Source organism: Epinephelus lanceolatus, chromosome 3, assembly GCF_041903045.1.
Source record: "Epinephelus lanceolatus isolate andai-2023 chromosome 3, ASM4190304v1, whole genome shotgun sequence".
NCBI lineage: Eukaryota > Metazoa > Chordata > Actinopteri > Perciformes > Serranidae > Epinephelus > Epinephelus lanceolatus.
In genome coordinates this window covers 1,877,487-1,899,290 of record NC_135736.1, presented here as the reverse complement: position 1 = coordinate 1,899,290, position 21,804 = coordinate 1,877,487, and the positions used below count along the sequence as shown (strand labels likewise).

Genomic DNA, 21,804 nt, shown 5'->3' with positions numbered 1-21,804 from the left:
GAGATGTCAGAGTGAGGGGGCTGCCCTTGGTGAGGTGCCCTGAGCGGTTGGGGGGTTCGGTGCCTTGCTCAAGGGCACCTCGGCAGTGCCCAGGAGGTGAACTGGCACCTCTCCAGCCACCAGTCCACGCTCCATATTTTGGTCCGGACGGTTCCCAACCAAAGTCCCTATGGACTGAGCCACTGCTGCCCCGCCAAACGCACCACTGCTTTCTTAAATCACTTGTTTGCCAGAGGAATTTTTTTTCCAGGAAAAGATCTCGCTGCTCAGATGTCTGCATTAGTAATATGAAAAAGAAACTGATATTTGACAGGAAATGTGAAGAAATGGTTTGACATGGGAGATACGGGAGAAAGGAGATATGCTTAGTCACCTTCTTGCCATGAGTTAGATGAGAAGATCAATACGACTCTGGTATTTGTCCATTGAATACAAAGTCAGGGTCATGTGTCGGTTAGTTTTGACTGAAAGACGATGATCCCTATTAGCACGCTCCTCTCCCTTCATGAATCTTTTCCTGCTGATCGGTTGTTCTTTGTCTGTACATCCATCATGGCTATCACAACCTCCGATCTTGATGTCAGTTGAGTCACTACTGCTGCTGTTTGCCAAAGGATTTCTCCAGTCAAAGACGGCTGCTTCAGTGTTCATAACAGAAACTTTAAAAGCTCATGAACTGAACCAATGCTGTCTTCATATTAAACACTGTTATTGAGAGCAGCAAAGCAGATGTTTACATTACCAGTTAAAAAAAACAAAAAAAAACTGATTGATGTTTAACATGAAACTTAACACACACATACAGACGCACACAGATAAGACTAGGGCTCTCAGGGAGCCTGTTGAACTGAGTGGTGATTCAGCTGAAGAGTTCTGCCAGCATGCTTTTGGCTTCACTTTATGAATGCATGAATATCTTACTTGTGCTGCTGTTATTATCCTTGGCAAGGCTATGGCATGTGGGACCTGCACCCTGTGGCACTCCTGGCTACCGTGCTCCTATTGTTGCTGCCACACAATGAAGTGGGTCTGAATGTTAGTGCTGAGGGTTTCTACTCGGATTATATGCTTCTTCATCTGCAGGGAATCAGAGATGTTCCTCACTGGGTTTGGGAGAGCGGGAGGCTTATGTGATGAAACATTCACAAAATTGAAACTGGCTACGGCTTTCTACAAAACTAGAACTATCATTTTAGAAATACAGCTCTGATCCACAGATAGCATTACTGGAGCAGTATGCACTGATCATGTATTTCTGCCACAGACTACATTTAGTGTTGATGGATTTACTACACTGCAGCTAAACAGCTAAACAGAACTGTGTCCATGTCTGCATTTTTGTGATCATCTGCCTCTGGCTCCCTTTGGATTTAGGACAGCACCCTGGGTGGCTTTGGAGACACCAAAACCTTGAAATGCAAAAAGCCCTACACACAGTCTCTCCTATTATGTAAAGTCTCAGAAGATCTGACCATCCGTCTGTCTGTGTATCACCCCTCTCTGTCATCATCACCCCTCAACTACAAAAAAAAGTGTGGGAGTCTTTATGCATGCATGATATTGATGTTTTCATTGCTTGCACACATCAATCAGTATTTTTTTCTTTCATTGTGTGTTGCACCCCTCTTGTGAACTAGCCCACACATTTGTTACTGCTTGGCTGGACTAATGTAATTCCTTATTATTAGGTTACTCCATTAAATGTTGAAAGATTGTCCAGCTCAGTCAGAATGTTGCGGCTCATGCACTGACAGGAAAAGAGATCATAGTTGCCCCATACTAGTCTCTCTGCAGTGGCTCCCTGTGAAATCAGGAACTGTATTTAAAACACTAAAACACTGCACTCCAAGAATGCAGGGTTACATCGTGTCCAAACTGGATGTAACTCGAGCGAGTGTCAGCGACTAAATCAGTTTGCATTGTTTTCTATTGGACTGTTCTAACTGCACATGAGTGACACAGCACAATGTGGCACGCCGTTTTGAGCAAAACATTTGTCAGACACCCTGTTTCTATTTTATTCCTGTAGCTCGTTTTGAAGGTGTCACAATGGATGAGGAATGGCTCATTAATAAGGTTAAAATGGGGAGTTATCTATAAGATACCTCCTTATTTCACTACAAAAACCTAAATAACTTGGCGCCTGGCTGGAGGGAGATCACCAGGGAGCTGAATGTTTCTGCTGAGTATTTTGTGGGATGTTCAGTAGAGCTTGCTAGCAAGCTAGCTTGTTTTACAAAGTGGAAATGGTGGCATGCAACAACAACGCTATCTATAAGTTACCCACAATAGCACTGTTGTGAATATGGAAAATGAGGAAGTAAATACTCACCCATCTTTTCAGTGGTTACTCTGAGACCGTAGCTGCTACGTTAACATGACGTGACAGAGTTCCATATTAAACAGATCCAGTGTGGACAGACAGTGTCTGATGTAACACAATGCAGTGTGATAGTCAGACACTTGTTTGCTGTTAGGACATACAGTGGTGGAAAAAAGTTTTCGGACACCCCATGCATTTGTGAAATATTGCATTAAGAACCACTCTTAGGTCTTCAAGTGCAATTTCTTTTAGTACAGTCACAGCCAAAATACTAAATAAATCCTAAAAAAGCCATTAAAAACTTAAAATTGATTGGTTCCATAAAAATACATAAGAAATTTTGAGTATTGGGTCATTTTGGTACCAGTGATGAAGGTCGTTCTTTTTATTAAAAGACACAATTTTTGTTGCCAAGCTTCGTGTCTACATAAAGCCAGCACATTTGAAAGTTCTTCAGACACAAAAATGGCTAAAACAAGGAACCTAACGCAGGAAACACGCCTGAAGATAAAGATTCTCAGCCAGGAAGGGTACAGCTGCTGCCGGATAGCCAGGAAGTGCAGATGCAGTCCTTCAGCAGTTGGATACACTCTGCAGAAATACAGACGAACCAACAGCTTGGAAGACAAACCAAGATCTGGGCATCCAAGGGTTTCTTCAGCAAGAAATGACCGCATCCTGATCCGCATGTGCAGGCAAAACCGCCGAATGACATCACAGGAGCTTCAGCAGCAGTGGTCAAACCAAACTGGTGTCCAGTGTTCCACCCGCACTGTACGTGGCCGACTTTTAGATCATCTCTTAAGGTCCTACAAGGCTATCAAGAAGCCCCTGATCAATGAGAGACAGAGGTTAGCCCGGCGTCGTTGGGCCCAGGCACACAAGAACTGGACAGCCAGGAATTGGAAGAAGATTTTGTGGTCAGATGAGTCCAGTTTCCAGCTTTATCTTCCTCCTACTAATGTGAGGGTACGCAGAAGGCCAGGCGAAGCATTATCTCCAGCATGTACAGTACCTACTGTCAAGCATGGTGGAGGTAGTATCATGGTTTGGGGATGCATGAGTGCTGCTGGTGTTGGTCATCTCACTGTCTGCACATTGAACTCTACCAAGTATTGTACCATTCTCGAAACCCACATGCTCCCTTCTGTGCGTGCACTGTTCCGTCGAGGTAAAAACTGGATGTTTCAACAAGATAATGCCCCTTGCCACACATCCAAGGCCAGTAGAACTTGGCTGCCGGAGCACAGTATCCAGGTCTTAGAGTGGCCAGCTCAATCCCCGGACATGAGCCCCATTGAAAATCTGTGGTGGATTATCAAAAGGTCTGTTTCAAAGCATAAACCAAAGAATTTAGAAGAATTAAAAGCAGTAATTCAAGAAGAATGGGACAAAATTACCCCTCAACAGTGTGAAAGGCTCGTGGGGAACATGCCAGCCAGGATTAGAGCTCTACTACGTGCCATTGGCAGGACTACTAAATATTAATTTGATGATGTGATGGTTTATTTATTTTTTGTTCAGTTTTGAACACATTCTCTGTTATTTGTTGACTTTGATACTGACAATGTTGAGAACTGACATATTGAAACTGTCAAGAAATTAGTTTTGTTAGTTTTTCTTGTAAACAATAAACAAAAAAATATAATTTGTATTTGTTTGTATCTGTCTAATGCAGCCACACCTTTTGAAACACAAAAAAGATTTTTCCACAAATATTTCATGATAATATTTGAGATTGTGTAAAATTTTAAGGGTGTCCGAAAACTTTTTTCCACCACTGTAGTGTTACTTGTTGTTCCTAGGGTCTCCAAAAGTAGAATGGGAGCCAGAGTCTTTAGCTATCAAGCTTCTCTTATCTGGTATCATTTTCCTGTTTCAGTCCAGGAGGCAGACACCATCTCCATATTGACAAGACTTAAGACTTTCCTTTTTGATTAAGCTTATAGTTGGGGCTGCCTCATGCTTGCCTTGGACCAGCCCCTAGTTAGGCTGATAAAGGCCTAGTCTGCTGGAAGACATCCTGTGACACACCAGGCTGCTCCTTGTCTCTATTTGTATGCATTCATGTCCCATTTATGCACGTTACTTACTCAGGCTTTTCCCTAGAGTGTTTGTGCTTTCTCATCTCGCATGTTTCTTGGATTGTGGTGGTACCTGGTTCATGGTTGCACCTGCTGCCATGAGGCTGCTTGACACCCTATGCTACTGTTATTATCTTCCATAATCATAACTGCTATTATTGTTACTATGAATATGAATCTATGATATCTGCTGCCACTGTTATTATCATCATATGTCATATTTCTTTTATTTGTACTGCTATGATTACCGTTGCTTCTTCAATTTCAATTTAAGTGGCTTTATTGGCAAGACATTATGGATCAAACATGTTGCCAAAGCAAAAGGTCACATACACAATACACAATATAATATAAGTAGTAAATAACAACATGAAATAAACAAAAAGGGAAAAAAAGATGTCTTACACTGACATATTCCTTTTGAGAGGGTAAGGAAGTCTGGGATTTCCTGGTTGAAGCTGAGGTAATATCTTCTCTAATTTCTTTATATTTCAGATAGCTTGTGAACTTCTGTCTCAATTTCTTCTGTTCCAGAATGGGTACAAATTCTTTGTTCTCTCTGGCTGTTCTCTCTCAGTGTTGAGCTTGAAGTGTATTTATTAGAATCTACTAGCATTTAGCATTGTTGCACTGATCAGTGCGTCATTTCATACTGCATTTCTATTGCTCAGTAAGTAGACATACAGTCAGGTCCATAATTATTTGGACAATGATACAGTTGTCGTCATTTTGGCTCTGTACACCACCACAATGGGTTTTAAATGAAACAATGAATACCTGCTTAAAGTGCAGACTCTCAGCTTTCATTTAAGGCTTTTTTCAAAAATGTAGTCTGAACCGTGTAGGAATGACAACCATTTCTTCACACAGTCCCCCAACTTTAAGGGCTCATAAGTATTTGGACAAACTAACATAATCATCAATTAAACAGTCAGTTTTAATACTTGGTTGCAAATCCTTTACAGTCAATGACTGCCTGAAGTGTTGGACACATAGGCATCATCAGATGCTGGGTTTCTTCCCTGGTGATGCTCTGCCAGCCCTTTACTGCAGCCGTCTGCACTTCCTGCTTGTGTTTTGGGTGTTTTGCCCTCAGTTTTGGCTTCAGCAAGAGAAACGCATGTTCAATTGGATTCAGGTCAGATGATATTACTTGGCCATTGCAGAACATTCCACTTCTTTGCCTTAAAAATGACTTTGGTTGCTTTTGCAATATGCTTCAGGTCATTGTCCAATTGCACAGCATCGTCCAATGAGTTTTGAAGCATTTAGTTGAATCTGAGCAGATAATGGTGCCCCAAACACTTCAGCTTTCATCCTGATGCTCTTGTAAGCAAGACAAGACTTCACTAGAATAAATACAGAGGGTTTATCACAAGATGCAAACCATTGGTTAGCCTTAAAAATGGAAGGCCAGATTAGAGTTTGTCAAAAACCATCTAAAAAGCCTGTATAGTTGTGGAACAGCATACTATAGATAGATAAAACAAAGATCAACTACCAGAATGATGGGAAGACAAGAGAAGGAAGAAGGGAAGGAACTGCTCATGATCCAAAGCACACCACCTCATCAGTGAAGCATGGTGGAGGTACTGTTATGTCATGGCCATGTATGGCTGCCAGTGGAACTGGTTCTCTTGTATTTATTGATGATGTGACTGCTGACAAGAGCAGCAGGATGAAAGCTGAAGTGTTTGGGGCTACATTATCTGCTCAGATTCAACCAAATGCTTCAAAACTCATTGGACGATGCTTCACAGTGCAGTTGGACAATGACCTGAAGCATACTGCAAAAGCAACCAAAGTCATTTTTAAGGCAAAGAAGTGGAATGTTCTGCAATGGCCAAGTCATATCATCTGACCTGAATCCAATTGAGCATGCGTTTCTCTTGCTGAAGCCAAAACTGAGGGCAAAACACCCAAAACACAAGCAGGAAGTGCAGACAGCTACAGTAAAGGGCTGGCAGAGCATCACCAGGGAAGAAACCCAGCATCTGATGATGCCTATGTGTCCAACACTTCAGGCAGTCATTGACTGTAAAGGATTTGCAACCAAGTATTAAAACTGACAGAGACAACTGACAACTACAGAGCCAAAATGATGACAACTGTATCATTGTCCAAATAATTATGGACCTGACTGTAGGTACATAGGCAAAACCATGACAAAGGATGTCCTCTCTCACTGTGTGACGTAGGACCTCCTTTTTAAGAGCCACGACCTAAGATATTACCACGTTTCTTTTACATTGGTCATCTTCCATCTGGGACAGCCTAAAATCGCACAGTGTTTACTCAGCTTTAGTTTCAGACATCTTTGCTGTTCTGAGTATGCTTTGTGTTGGTGTAAATCTGACTATCAAGTGGTTACAAAATTTGATTGTTCTTTTCATAAATTTTAATCAAGAGTGTAAATTGCCTCGATTCTGTTCTACACCCATGGTTTTAACAGTTTATATAGACCCTTTACTGAACTCAAGATTAACGTTTTTAACTAGGCTTGAGTCCCAGTCCTTTTGTTTCATTAATGCACCCCATACTTCACTTGCATATAAAAGGATTGGCTCAGTAACACTTTTAAGCCAAATCTTTATTTGAATAGGAATTTCCTTATATTAGTAGGCTAAAGCTCTACAAGCTTTATCTGCACTTATAGCCTGGACAAAATGATGAAGCAGTGATAGTTCAGCTGAGGTATGTACACTCCCTTACATGATTTAAAGTTGTCTCTCCCCAAATAATCTAGTATTTTTGGTTTGTGATCTTGTTTTTTTTTTTCTTTTCCTTTTGAATATTATAATTTTTGTTTTATCTAGATTAACTGATTGCTCAATTTTTACAGTAATCACAGAGTATGTTAAAAAAGGTTTGGCACTTCTTATTCTGTTTGTCATAGCAGCAATAGGTCATCTGCATAAAAAAAGACACCTCACTGTCTTTGCCTCTTAGTCAAGTCCTGGGTCTGCAGAGTGTTGGAGAGAGTATATGTTGAAAAGTGTATATGTTCTAGCTAACCCCATGACGCTGTTTCAAAAATTCTGTTCTTTCTTTGCCCAATTTTAACAGCAAACATATTTTCTGAGTATTTTCATTTAACAAAGTCATTGTAGCCATTTTAAGTTTACTGCTACTGTATTCTCCTACTGTGTTTCAGCGTTTCTTTTCTGATACCATTGACACCACAGGCCTTTTCATTTTTAAAATCAACCCATATTTCTTGGAGCTCTTCCATTTTGAATGGACTTTCCAAAGCATTTTGGTTATCCTTTATTGCATTTTCTAATGATTTCAATCATTTGCGGACATCTGATATGTGTTTAAATCATATAAATTAAACCACTTACCCTCTATTATTGCTGCTGTTAATAGTATTCTTTTGTATCCATTGCTATAATTATTGTGAGTCATATCTGTATTACAAATGAAGCTCTAACTAAAGTTCAGTCAAGAGGACAATACTTTTCATGCTCAGGCTCTAAGTTCTTTCTCACCCTGCCATTCATTCCTTGCACCATGCTCACTCACTGTCTCTAGGTGTCATTGTCAGGGTAAGTCAATTGAGTCATCAGCTGATTCATAATCAACCAACAGCACAGCGCCACACCTTCTCTGTCAGCCTACCATCTTACTGCTACTCATTTTAAATATGGTTCTTTCTCTACTGTAGTTCGTTCTTGCTGCCATCATGTGCGTGTTTATGCTGCTCTCATGTCATTCAATGACAAAGTTTCTCTTTATCCTTTTAATTTCTCATTGCAATTGCAAGCTGTCGGCTGATTCCTCAGCCAGAGGAAAAACGCATGTGTCGGCATTGTTTTGTTTGTTAGAAGCTCATTTGCAATTGTCATCCTATGCTTAGCCAAATTTAAGCCACATTTCAAGCCACACTTTTAACATTCTGGCTGCTTCACTTTATGGTCAATCAAGGCAATATGTTAGTCATCAAACTCAGCTTTAAGTCTATTAGAGTTGGAGAGAGACCAAATTGAAGGCTGCTAGGCCTCTACTGCTGCTACAAAAACCACTGCGACTTTCAAGACCAAACCAGTCTGGGCTGTGACGGTAGGTTTTATCCTTTAAAGCTCTTCATGCATCAATAATACCACTAAACTCTTTTTTTCTCAAACTTTTTGAATAAAAACACACCCACAAATGATGTCAGGATTGAAGCTGCACATATATGCCGTCTAGGGGTACAAAGTATTAACAAGATTTGGCAGTATATTTGGAGCTATGGTCTGTTTTATTCAGCAATGTTGCTTGTCACAATTTTGCAACTTTGGTGCTTAGAGAGTTAACAGCAATGGTAAGCAATCGCATATAACTGGTGGTCAGTGGTGTTGTGTTTCTTTTCTTAGCTGCACTCCCTAATCATTAATTTTTGGGTTACTGTTGGCCTAAACTACATTCTATCATGCAAGTAATTCCTGTACACCAGCCGTGCTGGCAAAACTCAAATATGTTAACTCAATTTCAATCAATCAATCACTTTTATTTATAAAGCCCAATATCAAAAATCACAATTTGCCTCACAAAGCTTTACAGCATATGACATCCCTCTGTCCTTAGGACCCTTGCAGCAGATAAGGAAAAACTCCCCATGGGGAAAAAAAATGGTAGAAACCTCAGGAGGAGCAACTGAGGAGGGATCCCTCTTCCAGGATAGAGAAACGTGGAATAGATGTCGTACAGAACAGATCAGCATAATACATTAACGGTAATCTGTATGACACAATGAGACAGAAGGGGAGACAGAGAGAGAGAGAGACAGAGGGAGATGCAGGACAAACAGTAATGACAGTAGCTTACAACAACATTAATGAAAGTAATAATATTATAGTTATAATTCTGGCTATTTTGGTACAATATGTTGAAAGTATATATTAATATATGATAGTATACACATGTGACAATAATAATGTGTATAATGACAGTAGAGGTATGACTAATGATAACAGCAGCAGCAGGAGGCATCTGGCAGGACCACGGCAGCAGCAAACCCCACATGTCACACTATCCAGGCACCACTGCTGACCATTAGCCTTTGCTGGCTAAAGCATATTCATAGTTATTATTATTATTATTACATAGTTATTTATATATATTCATTATCAGTAGCTGACTAAAGCCTTTCTTTGCAAGCAGGGCATTGGCTGGCTAGAGCCTTTTAATTGAAAAAGCTGGTGTCTGCATAGTAATCATTCTTAGTTCTGTCCTCCTAAATTCTTGTGTAAATATTTATTTAAAAAAAAAAACAAAACTCTGTAACCCCGGTGCACCCCTCTTTGTGACCTCAGGCAATAGTCCCATGTCCAAATCTTGGTTTAGCTTTCACTGAGAATTGGGGGTGGCAATCTTTGCAGCCATGCAAGGTGGCTTACCTGCATCAACTGGGTTGTTGGTCATCATCTTCATATGCCTCCTAAGTGCGTCCTGATGGTGCTGCAATCATTGAAGCTCAACGATCTCTAAGCCATATCAGCCTATGGTAAGCAATTGCAAATAACTGTTGGCAGGTGGTCATGGTTCATTCAATTTATCATATAGCTGTACCCACTGAGTAATTCTCAAGTCAGTGCTGACATCTTCTGGCAAATTCCTTATTGATGAATCCAGGTGTCCCATGCCCACTTATGAATTAATGAAATGTTTAAAGTTTAGTTTTGTTTTAGTTTAGTTTATTGGTTTAGTTGATAGGGACCATGTACAGAACAGGTTCTATACCAGAGTTAGCTGAATAGCATCTGTGGTCCCTGGGCAGGAAGTTAAAAGGACAATAAAACACATTCTAAACATTACAGACAATATCAAAAACAAAACAACAGCATCAACAACATTACAGAGTAAACATCGTACAAAATACATAATACATTTGGTGTTCTATATACAAAGATCAGTCAAAGCATGATTGATTCTCTTTTAGCCATAGAGACTTTTTAAAACTTTTAAGACTTGCACAGTCTCTAATATGGAGTGGGATTGAATTCCATTTTCCAATTGCTTGGAAAGAGAATGCTGATTGCTCAGAAGTGGTCTTCCTAAATTTGGTGAAACAATCGCCTCTCATTGAGGCCCTGGATACCCTTACATTGTCCCTGCAGAATGACACACATTGCTCGAGTGGTGGTGGTGCAAGGTCATGAATCAATTTGTACATCAAGCACGTATCAGAAAACCGAAGAAAACTGTCAAAGGTTAACAGGTTATGTTTTTTTATAATGGTACAGTGGTGGTAATTTCTTGTTTTTTTTATCAAAAACTTTCACAGCCTGTTTGTAAAAAGTATACAAAGGTTTCAGCGTAGTCACACCTGCCTGGAACCAGCTTGTAGCACAATAGGATAGGTGTGAAAGGATCATTGAATGCATAAATAATTTAGCAGCATGTATGGGTAATTGATGTCTAATACGTAAGTCACACACATACTTATTTTTCATCTTATTGTTATTTTTCTTCCGCCAGATTTTGGTGCGTAACTTGTGCCACAGCTCAGAGCGCACACAGGTTCTTCATAAAACATGGATTCAAGATTTAATATGCACAGTAAGGTCACGTGTTTCCCTGCAGAATGAAATTTGTTCTTTTCTGTCACCAATTAATGCTAAACAATATAAATCTGAAGTATGAAATAGATCAAAATATATAGGGTGCACACTGTTGTAACATCTCCTTGCTTAGTGTAATACTCCGTCGTAATTTACATTATATACACATTATAATAAATATATGTGATATAGTCAAGATGGCACCACCCGAGTCGCAGCTGATAACAGTAGTTCTGACCCCCCTTCATGGATGGGGTCCATGTCATTGGTTCAAAAACACATCAACAAACACATAAGCATGTGTTTGTCACTTTCTTTTTCATTTTAACCGACACCATGATCTTTTCCTGACCCTAACCAAGTGTTTTTTGTGCCTAAATCTAACCAGACCTTAACCACAGGGCATCATGATGATTTCAGAACGGACTTCGGAACAATGGGTTTAATATGGTCGGAACAATGGGATGTCGAATCAATGGGCTGTCGAACCAGTGGGCACTTCCCCATGGATGCGCAGTATGTGGCTCTGAGCGAAGCAGTGGCCAATGTGGCACCTTTCCTGATCTCATAATTACAAGATCCTGATCTCGTTATGAGATAGGATGTCTAATTTTTTTTTTTATCCAGTGAATGCAATGCGCTTCCGTAGAAAATAGTTCTGGGTCACGCAAGTTGGATCAAATGAAAAATCAAAATCAAATTTCAATCGTGGCCGGTCAGTCCGGGTATCATCGGATAATTCGTAATTCATTCGTAATTCAAAAACCAAAAACGGTAAATCTGTTATTTGATTCAAAACAAAAAAACTAGAGTACCCAAGAAAAATGTTTTTGGTGTCAGAATCAAATAACGAAAATCCAATCAAACCCGGCCCATTTTTGGTTTTTGCCAATTCGTTTTACCGTTATTCCTTTTTGGACTGAATATTGAACAGGTCTGCAGACATTCAGCCAATTCATTTTTGCGTTTGAAACCAAAAATGGAAGTCGCGTGGTTTTTTTTCCTTTTTTCATTTTAAATCAAAAACGAAAAACCTGTACAGTATACCCCGGTCCGTGTATATTTTGGCAATTGGATTTTTCGTTCTGAAACGGGTATTAAAAAACAAAAAACGAGTGGTTATTTGATTTTCGTTTTAAAATACAAAAATTAAAATTGAAATACAAGGCGTTTTTCCTTTTCATGATCAAAAGGGATATACGAAATTTTAAAAATGGTTCGATTCTCATTTTCTATTTAGAATAACAAAAAATAAAATCAGTAAGAGACAGAAACGAAAAAAGGTCCGCTTTTTTCATTTTCTGAGACCGGATGTGGTCATCAGCAAGAGCGCCAAATATGTGTGCCAGTGTGTCCAGTCCTGTCGGATCTTAGGCTAGTGATAAACGCAAGGTAAAATGTCTTTGAAACCCTACCGTGAAGTTATTTTAGACATGGCAAAAGAGGGCCTGTCATCCGCGGAAATATCTGCACATATTTCGCAAGAAAGTGGGGGTGGAAGAGGGTTTTCTGAAAGAAATGTGAGGAAATTTTGCGCTGACCATGGCTGCAGCTTAATGGGACTCTCCGACGCACATTTGGAGTTAGAGGTGGCAAAAGCTATAACCGAGGTATACATCTTCTCTTCACGACTTAGATGTTTCTTTCTGTGTGCATGTGTGTGTGAGAGCGAACGTGTTTATGCATACATACACATACACACTATGTCTGCATCTCTTCAAGGATTATGCAGGATTATAATCACAAATAGTTAATAAATCACAATAAAGAGCCTCAGCCTACCATCACTTGTAAGTAATCATCAGGGGTGGAAGTAATTCATTACAAATACTCAAATTACTGTAATTAAGTCGTTTTTTGGGATACGTGTACTTTTATGAGTAGATTTTCAAGTCTGTACTTTGACCTTTACTTAAGTATTCATTTCACCATGTAATCTACTTAGTTACTTTTGAAATCATAGTTGAGTACTGAGTACAATTCCAAACCTTTTATCTTCATTTCTGTATGTGGACGAAAAACAAAACAAAACAAAAAAAAAAAGGATGTTAATGATTGACCTTTAATTGATTTTGTGTTAAGAATTTAACCAGTTAAAAATGTATTCATGGATATTAAATCAATAGTCGTGGCAGTAAATGCACCTCATCTAATTTTGTTTTGTTTTTTATGAATACATTGTACTTTTACTGGAGTATTTTTCTAACACCAGTACTTTTACTTGTAATTGAGTAATATTTTAGCAATGTAATAGTACTTGTACTTGAGTACTGATTTTCAGTACTCTTTCCACCACTGGTAATCATAGTCAGCATACATGTAAACCTTACTACACTCCACAAACCACACACACAAACTGCCCTGTCTAATGTCATGATAAACATATATTATCAGGTGTGATTTTTGAATGTGGAAATCATGTTAATTTGTTATTTTCAAGACAGGACCTACATATGGGAGAAGAATGATGAAGGGGTATCTCGCCATGAAAGGAGTGCATGCTGCAGAGACACGAATTGGATCAGTGCTCAGAACTATGCATCAGCCTTACCATGAAGCTGGAGTCAGGCATGTTACTGTCTCAGCCTTCATATTTTACATCATCAAACTTGTGTAATTTGTGTCTAACTATGAGCTTGTGTGTGTGTGTTTTGGTGCTTGTTTAGCAAGTGCCCTAATTTATTTTTAATTTTCATTTTGACAGAGATAGTACAAATAGACATGGTTACATTTATAAAACTTTTAAATGATGCAGTATATGATTAATGGGATTTTTTTATACTGTGAAGTAGTTACATTTTTCTCTCTTTTAGGGTGCCCGCAATCTCAACCCTGTACCATATCATGCTGAATACATGGGACACAAGATTCATATGGACCAGAATGAAAAACTGGCCATGTTTGGAGTCACCCATGTTTTAGCCCTTGATGGCTTCAGCAAAAAGGTTGTTGCTCATTCTACTATGCCAATAAAAAACAACCTTACCATCTATGAAGATGTTTTCAGGTAATAGTCTATGTATTGCTGTGTACAGTAAAGGGATATTCTGTCATTTTTTCAGTGTAGACATGAGTGTAGTCTCTTTCTGGTTTTAAAGGCTGCTTTACAGTAAAAGGATACATCTTTAGGAATTTATTAGACTGTGGTAGCTGTTCTATTCTCTGCCTCTACCTGCTTGATCATCATATCCACTAATGAGTCTTTATTAAAAATATCTTATGTGTAAATATCTTAGGAAAGCAACAGTAGTCAAAATATCAACATTGTGGTATTCAAAGATATTTGATTTTTGATTTTTTCCCTATTGCCTAGCCCTACGTCCCACTAGTGTTTTGCACTGGTCATTTGCAGACACTTGTCTATATTCTTAAACCTCAGCCCCACCTATCAGTTATGCCATTCAGATGTTGGAGTGAAAAGAGAGGCTGCAAATAACAAAAAAAACAATATATTGTTAACAAATAAATTAGACTGTCCCTTTCAAGCCATTGACATAGTTGTACATATTGCATAACTACCACATTCATGATAAACTGCGACTAAATGATACCTGCTGAACATCATTGTTATAAGTCATTTTTACTGAGAATATCTGATTTGGAATGGTGAAGTCTTAAAATGGACTTTTTCATCCAATAGGCCTGCAGTACTTGCCCATGGTATCTGGGACCAGGTGCGAGTCGATCATGGCAAGGAGTTTTATTTGACGCTCTTCATGCAGGAGCTGCTGTCATCTCATCGCTACAATCAGGAGAGAAGGCCTTATTTATAGACTTCATCCACAAAGGTACATTTTTATAGTTTGTGTGGTTGCTTCAGCAACACACTACTTGTTGTATGCCTGCCTTTATTATCATTACTATTATGGTGATTTCAGCAGGTATTCTTGCATACATTTTATTATTACTATGCCTTCCAAATTTTAGAGTTAACATGATATTAAACACATTACCTTTTGCCAAGAAGGGGTTTATTTTTTTTTTAATCTGGTTATTTATTTTACTTAAAACAACTGCAGAAGCAACCACACTGTAGTTATTCGAATTTTATATTCTAGTTATGTGATGAGCATTGTTTTTTTTATCAAACTTTGGGAAAATTTAAAAACAGTAAATTTACTAGCTCATCCATAATACCCAGATAGATGGTCAGCATGCAGATTTCCTGGTAAATGTGCATATTGACTGCTGAGTCAGTAAATTTACAGATTCAGGACAGGAATTCTGCAAATGACCATTTTTCCTGAATGGACCATAACACATTTTTCATTAACACACCAGAACAAATTGAATGATATCTAATCTTTCTTGCAAATTCAGAATCATATAGTTGAACGAATCTGGCCTGAAGTCAACAACCGTGTCAACTATCCACTGAAGACAGCCTTACTGCAGTTGGAGGATCAAGAGGAACTAGACATGAACAATGGCCTTGTGAGATACTGTGTATCCAAACTGACTGTTCAGTTGTGCCAGATTGGTCTCACAAGACTGGTGGACTCATGGAATTCTCACCGCATTCCAGGTGAAATAAACCAGTGTTGCGAAGATTAGAATAATTACAGCAAGCACTTTGAAGTTTCAAGAACTGAACTGATTTCTTTATTTTACAGGTAAAGGTGTACCAAACAACTTGGCTGGCAGTGGCTGTCCCAAAAAAATCCCACAGGAGCTGCTGCCTCATTCAGTTGAAGCAGCAGACCTTTACAGCCAACAGCTTGGATCCTCATTGACAACACATTCTACTTTTGGAATTGATCCATTTTCAACTGAACAGGACAAACTAACAGTTGAGAATCAGTTTGCAGAGAAATATTCAGACATTTCAGTCTTGTTCTCGAGAGCAGTGAACGAGGACTTCGCCCCATACAAAGAAGCAGTGCTCTATCTTATAACAGCAACTCAGCGCAATGTGTGAAAAGACATTTGCTGTATTTGAACTTAGTAGACCTTTACAGCTGGGATCCTCGCTGACAACACATTCTACTTTTGGAGTTGATCTATTTTCAACAGAACAGGACAAACTTGAGAGTTGAAAATCAGTTTGCAGAGAAATATTCAGACATTTCAGAATTCTCTAGAGCAGTGGACAACAACATGGCTCCATACAAAGAGGCACTGCTCTCTCATAACCACAACTTTAAAGAATGTAAATTAGTAACTATAACAATTAACTGGTGGCAATGGATGTTTGGTAAAGATAAATGTTAATCTCACTAAAACAGTGAACAGTAATATGATGTCATCCAGCCCAAACATGTAAATGAATTCACATTACTAGTACAAGAACTCTGACCCAAATACAACAGAACACAACATGCCTACAGTATTTGAGTATGAAAGTGCAAAATGTTACTCCTCTTCAAAAAGGGATCTCAGAACAGAAAATGCCTCTGACAGACCATTAACTTCGAATATGTTGCTGCCTTTGGTGTTCCCTCTACATTTTGCACAATGCACAGAGGTCAACTGCCACTGTTCCACACGTTTTGCAGCCAATAATGCTTCGGCAACACTCTGTGAAGACTGGCTCATTGATGAACTCTGAAACATAAAAAGAGAAAAACTAGTCCTTCTCTGTGTCCCCATCTGTCCTTAATGTGTTTTTAATGTACTGGATGACTGTGTTTTCTTCTTCTTTTTTACTGAACTTAAATGCTTCAGGGTTCCCACACATTTTTACCAACTCATTTTCAAAACTTTTCCATAATATTTTACCTCATTTACAAGACTTTATCTACATACGGTAGTTTTAAATAAGTAGGCTCACATAGTAATCAAAGGGTGCAATAATGAGGCTTTTAGTGGAGGAGAGGAGGATGAGGAAGAGAAAAGGAGATGAGAAGAGGAGGAGAAACAATAGCCATAAACAGTGTATATTCGAAATTTTTCCTGTTAATTTCAAACCATTTCCAGGTCTGGAAAACAGTGTTTCTAATTTAAAAACCTTTCCAGGAATTTCAAGACTGTGGGAACCCTGACTTTTAAAAGATTCTTTGTTATTGTATTATTACACAATGGGCTGTTACACAAAGGACTGCATCAATACATGTAATAACTGTAGTGGATGAGACACCTTGGTTAGTGAATACAAAAATGTGTATTTGGAAATATTAAATTCTGGCACACACCAAATAAAATGGTTCCAAAATTATTTTAAATGTGGGGCAATACTATCTTTTGCATACTTACTCATACAAACAACACAGCAGAACCCTTGCTTGATGGCCTGTAGCTGGGACGGAGTCAGGATGACTTTTTGAGTGGTAGCCAGACTGGTGAGCTCTCTGATTGCTGCAGTGACATCTGGTAGGCTCTGTGCTGCCGTTACCAGCTCTTCTACTTTCTCAGTGACATCTCCAATGCCTGCAGCATCTTCATCTTTTCGGCTGTTAAAAGGAAAAAAACATAGTAGATGTGTACTGGTTGTGATTTAGTGGTTTTGGTAGTGGTGGTGGGGTGGAAGTCTGACCTTTCTGGGAGGAGGATGAGGATGGGGAGAGGAAGCGGAGGAGGAAAAACAATAGCCAAAAACAGTGTATATTTGAAACTTTTCCAAAGCATCCTGTTAATTCTAAATCATTTCCAGGTCTGGAAAACTCTTTTTTATCATTTCATAACTTTTCCAAGAATTTCATGACCATGGGAACCCTGCATAATAGATTTCATTGTTTGGACAAATAAGAGTACTATGAATGCTTAATATTACCTTGTTCTCCTCCTTTTTTTGTCCTGCAACTCCTGGAAGTCCTGTTCTCGTACAGCAAGAATCTTTCGTGCATTTTGTTTCCAGTACTGTGACCCTTTGGAGTCGGGGTGGAAACCAGGAAAAACCATTACAACTTAAGTGGTTGGTCCAGACATGAGGAATCATGTGCCATCTAATATTCAATCACTAAAGTTAATACTTAAAAAATTAAATAAAATCAAATGTACCCACCTGTTGTTCCTTCTGACTCCAAAATTGCATTCCCTTGCGCATCAGTCAACACCACAGGGTCATGATTTCCAATGGCATCTTGTACTTTTCCGATGATCCCCTGCAGGGTAGCCTCACATTCCAAAAACCGGACCACCACCGTTCTGCTGGGACTCAACCTCCCACCAACCACCTCAGCGAGGTACACTGATCTGTGAAAATTTATAAAAATAATTGCTGACACACAGAGCATTCATAATCCTGGCAATGGCTAATGATGATGTATACCAACAATAACTAGAAAATGCGGCAATGATTTTGTTGTGTTTTAAGATGTATGGAAAATACAGTACTTTGAAAAATAGTTTGTGTCTGACATTGTTTTTTCACAAAAAGAGTCAAATATATTTTATTACAATCCTTAAAATTACGTCTGTTCCTTCTACCTTATTACAAATTCCACAGTCTATAAATGTACCAATATTTTTTGTCTCGAAAGTTTAACTGTTGGACACAAGATGTCTTCAAGCTTCAGGTTTCCACATCACACTCGTGTAAGCTCAACAGACTTGGCTTCCAAACTACTTGTGATTTCACAAATCATGCTCTTAGGCCCCCCTTAAACTTGGATTTTCAATAAGCACAGAGAAACATTCCACTTTCAGCAGACTAATGTGAAAACAGCCTTCTGGTGACAAACTGTATATACACATCATTCTGCACAGTGAAGCTCAAACATCCAACTGTTGGAAGAGGAGGAAAAACATTTGAGTGGAGGGGGACGTTTATATTAGGGATACACAATAAATACCTGTTCTGATAAATTATCAGCTAATATTGGCTTATCCAGCAATATCGGTCCATATCGGTCCATGTATTGGCTATACTAATAAATGATTTGACAGATTCTCACCGCATTTAATTTGAATTTGTAGACAAAATGCTCTATAAAAGTTGTACATTTGTGAAGTTTTTTGATGAACTTTACTAGAAAAACTAAGTGAAAATTTTAAGAGTTAGAACTGTTTGTTTTTGTTGCAACAATGATGTCAGATCTTTTTCAGTCATGGCTGTGAAATATTAAATCATCTATTTTCGCACACAAAATCTGAACCTTTCTGGCCCGCAGTTGTGCAGAAACTACAGGTAATATGTGCTTCTTTTAAAAAATACAAATCTGAATTTATCAGTTGTCTATATCAGCTATGAGAAGCAGGTCATTATCGATTATCAGTATCAGCTGAAAAACAAAATCCAGATTGTGCATCCCTAGTTTATATTCCTTCTTCTATCTTTAGGCTGATAAACATGAAAATTTAATAATTTCTTCCTTGGCTCAGGACAAATCTACACACAAGGTTTCATACAAATCCACAAAGAACTTTTTGAGTTATTTTGCTGACAGATCGAGACATAGCAAAAACAGAAGTAGTGGAGGTAATTAAAGTTCTGTCAAAAATTTTAAAATGTGCAAAATACATGTAAATTAATGTAAATGGGTGAAATGCAAGTAGTATGAACTATTAATATACAACAACAACTAACTGCAAGGAAGGAGACAAAGAATGGCTGATATGATCATATCAAGCATTAACTAGGTGTTTTCGCAATAAAATCTAACTGTATTTTATTTCCCTTCCCTTAATTTGTAAATTTGAAGTTATAAATTGTATTACTATCATTTAACAATGATTTAAGTTGAAGTTACCTGTGAAAGGTTTTAGAGACAGTGGCTCGAGGGGGGGCTGAGGCAGTCCGCTGTGGAGTTGAACTTGTAGTGGTTGCAGGCGTGCGCATAAATGAAAAACGTTGCCCTGTGCTATTTGCAGGTCCTGAGGTGTCCTCAGCCTCACCATGAACCTCATAATGAGTCCTTGGATTGAGGTCCAATGAGCTGAAAACACCAGATGCCCCAGGAAACAATGCCACGTTTGCGTCGTCAGTCATGTACAGACTATGAGATGAGACCTGTCAAGAAATTCATAAGTAAAATTAGAATAAATACATTTTCATTTCCGATCCTTTCTCAATGAACATTTTTCAGTGACTACCGGGGAATCTTTTCCAAACACCAGCTTTCTACATGACGATATTATTGTATCTTATAGGGGGAGGATGAAATGACAATGAATCACGGAATTAAATTGTCTCTAATTAATTTATAATCCACAAGGTTATGAGGTGGTGGGAGAGCATCATACACTTCATGGCTCCGGTCAGAGAAGAGCGTTTTCAGTGACATTTTAGATCTTTACTACATATCTGTGACTTGCTACCGATAGCAGCATTAACTAAGAACATTTAAGAATCGAGAGGGAGATCAGCTCCTCTCTGTGTGACTGTGTGAACACAACTGTTGCAGTCACCACGTCAACTGTCTGTTCAATACACAGGGTAAGCTAGCTGAGTTAGCCAGTTAGCTGAGTTAGGCAGTTAGCTTATTACTATCATATTATCGTTAGCCTCAGAGAGCGACACCCTGCTTTAAAGCTAGTTGCTGCCTATACCTTGATAAATGTTACTTTATGTATTCTTTTTTTTTACCTGAAATATGCGACTGAGTTTATCAGCACTCATGTCTTCTTCCCTGAGACACACTCGCTTGTTGTTGCGAAACACGACGTACTGATCCATATCAGTCGGGTTTAAACAGCCGCAGCACCGTACTCTGTTTGGCTCCACACCTGCTGATGACCACATCCGGTCTCAGAAAATGAAAAAAACGGACCTTTTTTCGTTTCTGTCTCTTACTGATTTTATTTTTTGTTATTCTAAATAGAAAATTAAAATCAAACCATTTTTAAAATTTCGTATATCCCTTTTGGTCATGAAAAGAAAAAACGCCTTGTATTTCAATTTTAATTTTTGTATTTTAAATCGAAAATCAAATAACCACTCGTTTTTTGTTTTTTAATATCCGTTTCAGAACGGAAAATCCAATTGCCAAAATATACACGGACCAGTATACTAACTATCATTCGTTCATTCCATTTTCAATTAAAAATCAAAAAAGGGTTTGGTTTGTTTTTCTTATTTTTGATTTTATGCTCACATCAAAAATAGCAAATCGAAAAATGGGTCATGATTAAAATTTGATTTTGATTTTTTATTTGATCCAACTTGCGTGACCTGGAAGTTATTGACTTCTTTGTGTATTGCTTTCTCGGTTTCCTCTTAGAAAAACTATGTCTGCACTGGAGACCTAGGGGGAGTTAATTGTAGAGCTGTTTGAAAGTGGAAGCACTTATATGGAGATTTCTGCCACACTGCGACAGCTGGGTATGTTCTGAGATGAGTGTGAGGCGATTTTGTAGCAAACACGGCCTAAAATGTAAAAGGCATGTATCAGACGCGGAACTGGCTATGGCTGTGGTTGGATCGATATTTGAGGTGAGATTTTATTTAGAGTGTGTCGTGTGGGAAAACTCCTCAAAGAGATTCATCGACCATACCATGAACTCCGATGTCAGGTACATTAAGAACCATATTAAAATAATCGTTACGCATCTGGTGTGTGACGGCCTTTACACGTCATGTCATAAGTTTATATTATTTGCGTGTCTTTTGTTTAACAACACTTGGTCCTGAGGGACACAGATAATTAGCTTGTCAGCTATTGTTGTTGTTGTTGTTATGGGAGATGGACGTAACGTCCGCTCCGCACAACCCGTGCACAACCATCGTGATTGGTTGATGCGTTTGCTTGCAAAAAACGGGTGGAGAAAATATGTAGGCTAAATAAATTTTTATGTGTTAATTATAATGTTGGATTTTTTTCTCCTGACAGCCAAAGCCTGAGAGAACCATATTCAAAAATGAAAAAGCTTGTTCAGTGTTGATCTGTGTGTTTTTAATTGAATTTTGTGAAATACAATTTCTGTATTGTTTTGTCTTTTGTATTTGTAGTCATATATTAACATACTCATGTGACAT

The 21,804-nt window shown here is 38.6% G+C and overlaps 1 protein-coding gene and 1 pseudogene across 1 annotated transcript; one reads left to right on the top strand and one right to left on the bottom strand.

The window, feature by feature from the left end:
- The first annotated feature begins 12,385 nt into the window (after window positions 1-12,385).
- Window positions 12,386-15,870, top strand: LOC144462610 (uncharacterized; annotated as a pseudogene).
- Window positions 15,871-17,103: 1,233 nt separating this feature from the next.
- LOC144462609 (uncharacterized) lies at window positions 17,104-20,568 on the bottom strand. The gene is made up of 5 exons (XM_078166766.1): window positions 20,416-20,568; window positions 19,580-19,839; window positions 17,893-18,083; window positions 17,662-17,755; window positions 17,104-17,341 (listed from the first exon to the last, which is right to left on the bottom strand). The coding sequence occupies exons 1-5, from the start codon at window positions 20,503-20,505 to the stop codon at window positions 17,104-17,106; spliced, it is 873 nt and encodes a 290-aa protein (XP_078022892.1). The 5' UTR covers window positions 20,506-20,568.
- Window positions 20,569-21,804: the final 1,236 nt, after the last annotated feature.